The sequence below is a fragment of the Mauremys mutica genome, chromosome 5 (genome assembly GCF_020497125.1).
Source record: "Mauremys mutica isolate MM-2020 ecotype Southern chromosome 5, ASM2049712v1, whole genome shotgun sequence".
NCBI lineage: Eukaryota > Metazoa > Chordata > Testudines > Geoemydidae > Mauremys > Mauremys mutica.
Window position 1 is genome coordinate 51,427,186 of NC_059076.1, and position 11,763 is coordinate 51,438,948.

An 11,763-nucleotide genomic window follows, 5' to 3' on the forward strand; every position below is an offset into this window, starting at 1 on the left:
CATTCATCCAGCCCAGACTTCTTTAACTTGCTGGCAAGAATACTGTGGGAGACTGTATCAAAAGCTTTGCTAAAATCCAGAAATAGTACATCCACTGCTTTCCCCTCATCCACAGAGCCGGTTATCTCGTCATAGAAGGCAATTAGGTTAGTCAGGCATGACTTGCCCTTGGTGAATCCATGCTGACTGTTCCTGATCACTTTCCCCTCCTTTAAGTGGTTCAGGATTGATTCCTTGAGGACCTGTTCCATGATTTTTCCAGGGACTGAGGTGAGACTGACTGGCCTGTAGTTCCCTGGATCTTCCTTCTTCCCTTTTTTAAAGATGGGCACTACATTAGCTTTTTTCCAGTCATCCGGGACCTCCCCCGATCGCCATGATTTTTCAAAGATAATGGCCAATGGCTCTGCAATCTCATCGGCCAACTCCTTTAGCACCCTCGGATGCAGCGCATCCGGCCCCATGGACTTGTGCTCGTCCAGCTTTCCTAAATAGCCCCAAACTACTTCTTTCTCCACAGAGAGCTGGTCACCTCCTCCCCATACCGTGCTGCACAGTGCAGCTGTCTGGGAGCTGACCTTGTCTGTGAAGACAGAGGCAAAAAAAGCATTGAGTACACTAGCTTTCTCCACATCCTCTGTGTAGAAAATCCTAAGTGTAGTGAACAGAATTTAATGATCTTTAGGATTTATTTATTTAGATAAAAGCAAGGATGTTTGTGAGAAAGTGTTCAGCATAGCAATTACTAATCCTTTGTATTTCAGCCTCATTATTTTATTCACAGCCTGCAGACCTACTGCTCACGTTCTCATTTGATTTTACACAATCTGAGTAATTGTACATATCAGTCCAAATGCTATCAGATTTCAAGGGACAAATTCTGTCTGGTTACAATATGTGTTGGCTGGGGAGGGGGGAGGTTCTTCATCCTCTTCCCAACTTTGAGTAGCTCTACCAGACACAGCCCTGTGCATAAGAAAAAGCATGGACTATGTGTTTCCTACTCCTCTGGTGGACAGATAGTGAGGATCCCACTGCACAAAGACACACTCAGACATATACACACACTGGCCAAGAGAAGTGGCTGATCTCCCTAAAGAGTGTAGTCGGGGTTCTGGAACTATGGGTGCTGGGGGTGCAGTAGCACCCACTGGCTTGAAGACGTTTCATGATATACAGGGTTTACAGTTTGGTTCAATGGCTTTCAGCACCACCATTGGAGAATGGCTCTTCATATTCAGTCTGAGGTGTTGGCCCAGATCCTCAGAGGTACTTAGGTGTTGCTCTGTTCAGCATTGCAATGCCAAATCTATGGGCGGCCTGCCACATAGTTGAATCCTAAATTCTGAGTTAGGCGCCCAAGCAGAGAGTTAAATGCTTAAGAAAAGGATCCTCTGAAGCCAGCAAAGTAATCATGAAACCACTTAAGTTAGGAGTGAAATGCTGAAGGGAAGAGTGGATGAAAGAGAAGAGGAGACTAGGCCTAAGTAGCTGACCTAGTGTGCTTTCTTCTGCTCAGGATCCTCAGATACAAATCCTCTCCTGGAGTTAGGCCCCTACTCCAGGTCAGCTGCTTAGGTAGCTCATCCTTTAGCAATCAAAACCATTTATTTCCCTCTGTCTGCTGCTCATGACTCATATCTGTCTCACACATCCTAAGTTTCCCTGTTCCTTGACTGACTTTGGTGCAGGTTCTGTGCTGCTTCCCCACTCATCAGTGGCCTGCATCTGGCCATCCTGATGTGGGGCTGGCAGGTAACAGATGTTAGGCGTGCTCAGAGCATGCCTATAGGGTCAGTCCCCACTTGTGAGATAGGCAGTCCCTGCCTCATTTGAGAATTGTAGTTCAGGGCTTCCAGGACTTTGGCTTGAGCCAGGGCTCTGAGCTGCTCATTAGTTGTGGGGTAGCATCAGGTTATAGGCAGCTTTGTGAATGCTGACCATCAGAAACATAGGCATCTAGGGAACTTAGGTGTGTAAAGGATCAGGCAGCAGTTGAGCAGCAATTTTGAAAATGTCATTGGCACCTAATCAAGGGAATTCAGTGCCTAAAGAGGCAGATAGACACCTAAATACCTCTGGGCCATTGTATCTTTATACCACTTCTTACTATGTGAACTGTATCTAAATGGCACCATGGAGCCCTAAGAAGTTATAGAGCCCTGATGTTATTCTACTCACTTCACTAGAGCTACAACATGGGTGAACTTGGTTGATTTTTCCTTCTAGATATGAAAATGAGTATTTTTCCAAAGTCCTTTTTGCAACACATTGTTGTCATGCAGAGAAAGTTTTTAGCAAAATAAAATCCTCTAAATTGTGACTTTTGAACTCTAAAAACAAACATGCAAATGTACAGATGTAGGCATGGAGCACAAAACATCCCATTTAAGCTCTTTAAAGAAAAAAAAACTTCCTCTCTGCATTAATCAGTAAGGAAAGAATATTTGGGAAAATGTCATCTTCACATTTGTGAACTAGTGATTTGGGGACTGCACAAGACTGACAGTATCCCATTAAGAAATATCTGGAATGTCTTTTAATGGCATTTTCATAAGATATCATCAGTAATCATTTAAAAATTCTCTTTAAATATTATATATTTAAAATGACTATATGAATTGTGAAATGTATTGGATTGACAGCTTCGGTGACTGGAACATTCTCTGTCCAGAGAACAGCTTTAACATGGGCAGCAGGAGTGTAATCTTTCCCTTCCCACATCCCCACCCTGGCACTGTATCTCATCCTTTACCTGGATAAACCACCACAAAGGGTGTTGCATTGTGGTACTGTAATTCACTCTGCATTCCCATTCACTCCTTGACCACTCTTTAAAAAGGGACATTTGGAATGGTTTTGTGATGTGGACACCTGCCCACTAATTACTAGACTGAGACTGCCAATTCTTTTCATATAGGGCAACAAGCTACCACCAGATAAATTGCAATCACTAACAAACTGGGCTAACTTTGCACCAGAGATACAGAGCAGACATATATTGCTAGTCATCTGAGTAATCCAATCCCCCCAGCATCCCTGGTGAAATTCTGGCCCTGTCCAAATCAATGGGAGTTTGATAGTGCCAGATATCACTCTCTAAGTGTTTAAAACATATAATAATGCAAACAAACTATAGAAATATAAAGACAGTTCAAGACAACTAATAATGCAAATTGAAAATCAAGGTAAACATAATGTAAATGTGATGTAGGTTGGGGATGTCTGTCATACCAGCCCTATGACTGCTTTTTTCTTTCCTATGGCAGCAACACCCACCTTACCCCGCAAAGTGACCCTCTGTGCTTACCTCATATAGACAGGCATGGTGACAAATACTACAGTGCATGGGATTGTGCCCTTGCATGGCAGCCCAGATGGCAATCTCCAGCACAACTGCTATGTGGGGTTAAGGAGTATAAAAGTCTTTGTACTTAAACTCCACACTAAAGGTTAATTTGTCTCTGTCATGGGTCTCACCCCCACTTGGAGCTGTTGGGTTCCAATGTGGGGACCTGCACTGGTTTCCCTCTAAACTAAAATCCTAGTTTAGATCTAGTAAAAGCTGCCACCACTCAATCAGGAAATGTGGATTGAGACACAGTCCTTCCCCAAAATCCTAGGGGATTCCAAGAGCCCCAAATCCATGGAGTTCTTACACCCAGGAGAAATAAACCATTCCCCCCTTCTTGGCCAGCTGCACATGGTTGGCCAAGTCTTTCCCCAGTAGCATGGGGATGGAATAATTGTCATAGACAGCAAAAGTCCACTTTCCTGACCAGTCCTTGTACTGGTCTTCAGGGATGCTGTACCCATGGCAGGTCCTTTTAAAAATTTTTAAGAAGGCCTCAGTGTCCTCACCTGCCATGTAGGTGGGAAATTTCTTGGGATGGGGAACTGTGCCTGGAGAAGGATTGTTAGGGTTGACTGGAACATGTGGGTTAGCTCTTGCTAATTCCAGGTCTTTGTCTCTTAACTTCATTTAGATCCCATCGCTGCAACCATGTCATGGTCTCACCCTCACTTGAAACTGGGGGGTTTCAAGTTGAGGACCAGCATGTATCCCCCCCACCCTAAAATCCTAGGGTAGGTCTCCTTTTTGCTGCCACCACCCGGTCAATTTACGTGGGCCGGGACACCCCTGTTTTCCCCCTCCTCTTTCCAAAGACGTTCCCTGGGGAAACACAGATCAACTCACAGAGGGAGAAACCTCCCTGTCTCCTCCCTCCCCTCTCTGCCCGGAGATAAGCTTGTCTCACCACCGAGAGAGAGTTTCTTAGCCCCCTCCCCCTGTATCCACAGTAGAAGGGATTTAATCAAATCTTTATAGAAAGAATTTATTAAAAGAAAAACAAGAAAATACACAATCTCTATGAATCCAAGCTGGACATTCATAGGGTATAACCTTACTAATTTCTGGAGAGAATCTTCTCTCCTTCTCAGTACAAACAATACAGGCAGAATTAAGAATAATCAATAACAAACACACAGAATTGCAAACATAGGATTATTAGATGAGGACACAAAGTACCTTTCTAATACTATCTTGACTAGAAGAAATTAGTTCAGAAAGATGGAAACTTGCAGAAGACTTGATTAAACATCTGGACCCTTGTAACTCCAAACGGCTAAGAACAACACACACACGAACAGAGAGAAAAAGTTCCCTCCTAGGAATTTTAAATTCTCTTCCCTGATTGGTCCTCAGGTCAGGTGTTCACCAGGTACTATGTGTTAACCCTTTACAGGTGGAAACTTAACCCTTAACTAACTATTTATGACAGGTTCTCAGGTAGTAAATATAGCAGGATATAGTAGGGGGAGGGATAGCTCAGTGGTTTGAGCATTGGCCTGCTAAACCCAGGGTTGTGAGTTCAATCCTTGAGGAGGCCACTTAGGGATCTGGGGCAAAAATTGGTCCTGCTAGTGAAGGCAGGGGGCTGGACTCGATGACCTTTCAAGGTCCCTTCCAGTTCTAGGAGATTGGTATATCTCCAATTATTACCTTTTATTAGCATGTATAGTGCTGCCTTGTTTCCTTTCTGTTTTTCGGTTACATGAGTGTCTCTGATTGAAGATATTTTTTTTCTTCCTCCTCTTGGTAGCAGTAGAACTAATATTTATACAGCAGCATTAGTATGCATGACATTTTACATGGTCCCTTCCCTGAAGAGTTTTCAGTGTAAGGCTCAATTCGATCTTAAAGCTACTGCCCCATCGTGAGGGAAGTATGGGGTCGCACTGCTACAGGTATTATGCCATGATTTTTTTCTGGCACTGTCAATGCATAGGGTGGGCATGACTGCAGCAATGCCATAAAAGAGGTGCAACATGCATTCCTTTTTGCAGCTGACCCTCTCTGTTGGCCATTGTGAAGGGAAGCTGCAGGGTCATGACACTTCTAGGGTGGCTAGAAACAAAACAAAAAAACGATGGGGCAGTAGAAAATTTATAATAGATTTAAATAAAAATTGGAAGCAGAGTACAGCAGCCTTACATTAACATTTATTCTTCCATTGATATGCATCCATACCTATACCATTAATAGTTACATATAGAGATTGAGGAAAGAAGACACACAACAGACTTGGTGGAAGAAGAAGAAATGAAAAGGGAAGAAAAATAAGATAATAATAATAAGATAAAAATAAGAAAAATAAAAGAAAAAATACAATAACTATAATTAAAAATTCTGGCTTATAAACAACAACAGAAATATATTGAACAAAGCAGAAGATCTATCAAGATACACTCAAAAGAAACCTTTCCATCACAAAACCTCACCCTTGTACTCTTTTCCCATTTGCCCTTTTGTCTGTTTTCTCTCATCTTGCAAAGGAATCACTTAGGTCTGGATTATAGCTAGATTCTAGGTCGGTTATGAAGAGGGGGAAAGGTACAAGGAGCATTCCTTACGCTAATAACTCCCAAACAGGGACTTGCCAGTTGCCACATTTGCAAACCGTGCACTTCTCTGAACAGAAGAGTAGTCCTGTCTTTTGTGTGTCTTCTTTCCTCAGTCTCTATATGTAACTATTAATGGGATAGGTATGGATGCATATCAATGGAAGAATAAATGTTAATGTAAGGCTGCTGTACTCTGCTTCCAATTTTTATTTAAATCTATTATAAATTTTCTATATTATATACTCTCACAGTAACATTCAAACCCCTTGCCCTTTGGAGAAGGACAACTACCTCCAAAATAACATAGATTATGGATCTGTAACAATATTTGAACTACCCTTCATGCAAGTTGTGATGGTTGGTGCATGATGGAAGCATCGCATAGTGATTAGGGGGTCAGCTCCTCTTTAAGACAGAGTAGGGCTGGTAGGGGGCCCCTGGACCCTCCCACTGCACAGGCTCCAGCCCAGGGTCCTGTGAGGGTTACCAAAGGGCAGGCACCCAGGAACGCCTTACAGATACCTTCCCTGGGCCACTTCCAACCCCTCATTCTATAGTCCAAGCTTTGCAGTCTGTAGCAAAAGTTACTGAAGAAAAGGTGTTTACTGCACCTTTAGTCTGCCTGGGCTCAGCAGGTAGGATCTTCTTTTCTCAGAGGCACTGTCACAGCATCCCTTCTCAGTAGCTTCTAGGACAGGTCCTTCTTCCTGCCTTGTCAGCCCTCTTCTGAGCTATCTGGCTTCCTTTTAAACTCCACCTCCATCTTTATGCACCCCATCACACAAGTATGCTAATAAGAAAAATACATATTTTAAAATGGCTTTCTATTTGTGCTGATTATTTAGTCCTCCTTCTCCTTCTGCCTCAAGACACTTATTAAAGGGTTGAACTTATGTAAGTATGGTAGTAACATTATTAAACTTTACTAATTTACAACATTTGTAACCAAAAACTGTCATTCCCAGTGGCTGTATATATAAAGCTTTCTACTCCACTATATTTCAGAGTTCATTAATGAGAACAGAGTACAAGAACAGTTAAATGGGGATGAAGAAAGAAGTGTTGTCTGAGATAAAGACTGGGAGCCAGGAATTCTTGAGGTTTTTATACCAGCTCTTACCTTGCTTTTGATAATTTCCAGTTCTACAGTGCTTTCTACCTATGGATCTCAAAGTGGATTATAAAGAATAGTGATTTAGGCCTTGTTGTACCTCTATGAGATGGGAATAAGATTGCTTTCCTATTTTACGTAAGGAGAAATAGTGGCACAAAGAGATTTGGTGATTTTTCCCACATCCACACAGAAAATCTTTAGCAGAGCCAGGAATAGTCTCAAGATCTCTTGGCTTCCTGCCTTCTGTTTTAACCACAAGACCATCCTTCTTCCCGTTTTAGCTCTCTGACTCAGTTTTCCCATCTGTAAACAAGGATAATTCAGGGTCAGACAAATTTCTCTGCACATGAATTTCTAGCCAGGCACCCTTGCAGAACAATGTAGAGGAGGTAGGTTTGATCACCACCCTTGGAATCCAGTTAATCTCTTTCTGGCGGTGTTCCACATGGAAGAGTTCTCTTAGGTTTTGGGACCAGGAAAGACTTGGATCAGGAACTTAAAAGGCACAGACATTGCAGATATGTACTTAGTGTTATAAAATGGGCTAATTGTGGTGTAAGCACATAAATTAAAAATAGTAATTAAATAAGAAAATTTACACACTGACACAGGGTAAGGCAAAGACATCACCAGCCAGCTACTACAAAAATGCACTCATTCACTTCTAAGGAAAGCCTAGGCAAACAAAGAGGTCATACTGTGTGCTCTGAGAGATCTAGATTCCAATGGCCCTGATTCCAGTGCACTCACATTGCCAGATAGGCAATAAAGGCCAATAGACCTTAATAGAGCAGCAGTTGTCCCTGATGTGAGTTTGTAAGGGTGGGAGGCTTCATCCCCTGCAAATTCCAGGGCTTCAAATTAAACTGTCTCAAGGGAATGCATGACAGGAATCCCAGTTGTGATTTCCTGCATATCTGTCCCCTTCCATGGCTTTCTCAATAATGGCAGGCAATCGGGGCTACTGTGCTTAACTATTTTACCAGGCTATTGCGAAGATTCATATATGAGTGTTTATAAAGAGCTTTGAAGATTAAAGGAAATATATGTGGTATTTATTTATTTATTTAAGGATGTGAAATCCAGTACTTAGAATCTGACAGTTTTGTGCATGGTATGAGCTTCTGTTGAATTTTCTGGATACCGCAATGATACTCTGACAGAGGATCAGGAGCTGTAAGTGGCTCTTTAATGTGTCTCCTGCGGCTCTTTGCAGCATATATTAAAATACTATGCAATTTAATTATTCACCAATCTAAGTTATTAACCAGTTGGGATGCTTTTACTCTGTTATTAACCAATTGTAGACTACTTGGTCAGTCATTTTGCTGTGAGAGTAATTATCTATCGAGTACAACATCATACAATATACTCACAAATTATTACAGTATTCTATTACAGCAGAAGACACAGTCAGGACCTTTACATTCTAAAGCACAGGCCTACAAAACTAAAGCCAAATAAAAATTTCATTTTTTTATTGTTGTTTGTTGTGGTTAATATGAATTGTAAAGTTCCCTCCCCCCCCCACACACACACACTGTTCAACTGCAACAGAACAGACAAAAATAGATAGTTTTATAACAAATATACACTAGTAATGTTGGTGAATATTTATTAGAAAAATATCTCATTAGTTTATCTGTTTTGATGCATCTTGCCAGTGGAAAAAATCTTTACAATTCATAGTCACTAAAAAACAAACATATTTCTTATTTTGGTTTAGTTTTAATGTTAATAACAGATCTGGTAGTTTGCTGTGTTGAACTGATAGGATGATATACTGAATAGACTTCATCTCTTATATTTGTAAATCATGAGTGCCAGATGATAGTCTATGTCGGCAGACTAGATTAGATGAATACATAATATATATGCTAATAGATTTCCCCATAAATAATCTAACTTCACTGTGAATTATATTGTACTGATTTACAGTATTTTTTAGGTGAACCTAATCGGTGTCTTTTAAAAAAAAAAAAAGAGACATAGGATAGGTCTATGTCAGGGGTCGGCAACCGGTGGCTCGCGGCTCGCCAGGGTAAGCACCCTGGCGGGCCGGCCCGGTTTGTTTATCAGCCGCATCGGCAAGTTCGGCCGATCGCGGCTCCCACTGGCCGCGGTTCGCGGTCCCAGGCCAATGCGGGAGGCAGGAAGCGGCGCGAGCCGAGGGATGTTCTGGCTGCGGCTTCCTGCCTCCCGCATTGGCCTGGGACCGCGAACCGCAGCCAGTGGGAGCCGCGATCGGCCGAACTTGCCGATGCGGCAGATAAACAAACCGGGCCGGCCCGGCAGGGTGCTTACCCTGGTGAGCCGCGAGCCACCAGTTGCCGACCCCTGGTCTATGTGATTTACATATATGAAGTCATTATAAAGTTAGGAAGATTTCTTTTACTTTAATTGTAACACTTCACTTCCATGAATGGACTAATCTTTGATTCCTCTACATCAGACTTTGCCAATTTGAAGTTTAGGTTAAAACTTGAATTTAACATGAAATCTTTTAGACAAAAATCAAGACGTCAATCTAGTGAGCCAGTTCCATTTCTTATCAGCATCAGTGTGACTGAGATCAGAATCTGACTCAATCTCTTTTCCGAATGCTAGTACAAGTCATTTGTTAACTTTGCTCCTAATTACAGTTAAAAAAGCCAATGTCTGGAGATAATATAGCTACCACAGCTGGTAGATTAGGATACTGGTTTGCTAATGCATTGACCTGTTTCACCCATGTAACACTAGTTCAATTTCCAGCATGTCAGTAAATGTTTGGATTTAAATTGTAGAACTAATGCATATTTTTTTCCATCTCTCTGTCAAACCAGACTAAAGGGTCAGTTGGTGATGAGGACAATGATTCTCTTTGAAAGGGAAGGAAAGTCAGCTTCTGATTCTTTTGGAAATTCTAGGTCTTGTTTCAAATAAAAAGATGAACTAGAAAAAAATAGACTTGGAAATATCAATAATAGTGAACCTGCAAGTGTGACTTTTTGCCTTATTCATAAACCGATTGTATAAAGGCACATTGGAATACTTGCCATGTCATGTTAGACAGATAATAAAACAGCATGCGACGTTTGGTTTTCAGAATATCAAACCACAGTAAGACTGTTCTCTGAAAAGTGATTCATCATTAAACTATTTGCTACAATGGGAATTCCAAGTGACAGTTTGTCACAAGTTTTGATTGTTTCTCTACACGTTAAGAAATACTAAAACAAAGAAGTGTTGGAGACTGATTTTTTTTTTCTCAGAAGTGTCTTTCTTTCTTTCCTGCAGCGCGGAAAAGGATATGCTAGTCAATTCTACAGGACTTACCTGAAGCAGCATGATTTGCACAAAAGTCGACCAACAAAAAGCATCAACTTTTCAACTTCATTATCTTGGCCATCCAGTTCTATGTAACTGAAGGATTTGTGTGCTGTTGGAGACATCATGGCCAACAATAGGACCTAATTGCTCTCAGCAGGCCTGAGAAATGAGTTGAAATGTGTGGAACTGTAGAAACTTCAGAGGCAACTGATCTTGCCTTTCTGATCAGTGTGTGCCTGTTTACAGCACTATATATCTTTCTCTCTCCAAAATGTCACTGAGCCCTTTAGATGTTTATATTCACCACAAGAAGCCAATCATACAGATAAAAGAAACGTGCATTATAAATGCAATATCACTGTTTTAAACTTGACTGTTTTATATTATTTTTGTGTGATCAAGTGTTCCCCAAACTATTCCAACTTTACAAGAGAGATTGTGATCATAATCTTTTCACCCGTGGGTCATAAAAATGTTGTTAATCTGCAGACCCACAAAATATCAAAGACATTCTGTAGTTTATACACGTGTTGCAAAGTGTTTACTGTACTCTTTCAAAGCTTCTAAATAAATATAAAATATATATATATATATTATATTATATATAATTTTCCGAAAAATGTGGTACAATTTAGTTGATTTTTAAATGGATTCATATAGTCCAAACCATACACTAAAGTGCGAAGGTAATTCAGGGTCCCTAAGTTATCCTTGCTAAAAAAAAATAAATCTTTAATAATATTTCCCCAATTTTGGTATTTTGGTCAGTCCTGTTTTTCCTTTGTTGTTGTTGTTGTTGTTTGTTTTTGCTATTTTTAAAGCTGTAAGAAACAACATTTTGTTTAGAAGTTGTACTGAATTTTCAATGCCAAAGATGCAGCTGTCAGTTTTACCAGAATGAGCACTGACTATGTACTATCAAAAGTATATATCAATCTCCATTATTTTGATTCTATTTCTATGGTTTTTAATTTGGTATCACAACACCTTTTATAAAGGATCTATAAACTCACCTGTATATGTTGTTAAAAAGAACACTGGGTGTCTGTACATTTTGAAATGTAAGATGTAATGTAACTGAAGATAACTGTTCTAAGGAAATCCTCCCAAACTCCTGACACACACATCTTTCTTTGACATAATTTTGTGCAAACCTAAGCAAATATATATATCTTTTCATCTTGGCTAGAAATGGTTTTTGATAAAAGGCAAATCACAAAGTCATAGGGTTGGCTGAGCCGTTATTTTTTTCTTCTTTTTTTACATTAAAGAGATTTGGAGTAGGAACATGGCACATTCTCAGACTGACCCTACTCTCACTGGAATTAATAGGAGATTGACCAATGATTTCATTGGGAGCAGGATCAAGCCTATCCATATTGTTTTTACCTTTTTTAATAATTCAACAGACTGAAATGTTATCTCACAGA

The 11,763-nt window shown here is 40.5% G+C and overlaps 1 protein-coding gene across 4 annotated transcripts in view; it reads left to right on the plus strand.

Moving 5' to 3' along the window:
• The window catches only part of PCDH10 (protocadherin 10), a 41,233-nt gene extending 29,677 nt beyond the window's left edge, over positions 1-11,556 (plus strand). Inside the window, exon 4 of one of the 4 annotated variants that reach the window (XM_045019802.1) lies at positions 10,301-11,556. In XM_045019802.1, the coding sequence (XP_044875737.1) occupies positions 10,301-10,320 (20 nt within the window). In that variant the 3' untranslated portion in view covers positions 10,321-11,556. Of the gene's footprint in view, positions 1-10,275 lie in introns of all 4 variants that reach the window. The other 3 variants (XM_045019801.1, XM_045019803.1, XM_045019800.1) reach the window with 3 other exon arrangements.
• The last annotated feature ends 207 nt before the right edge of the window (positions 11,557-11,763 follow it).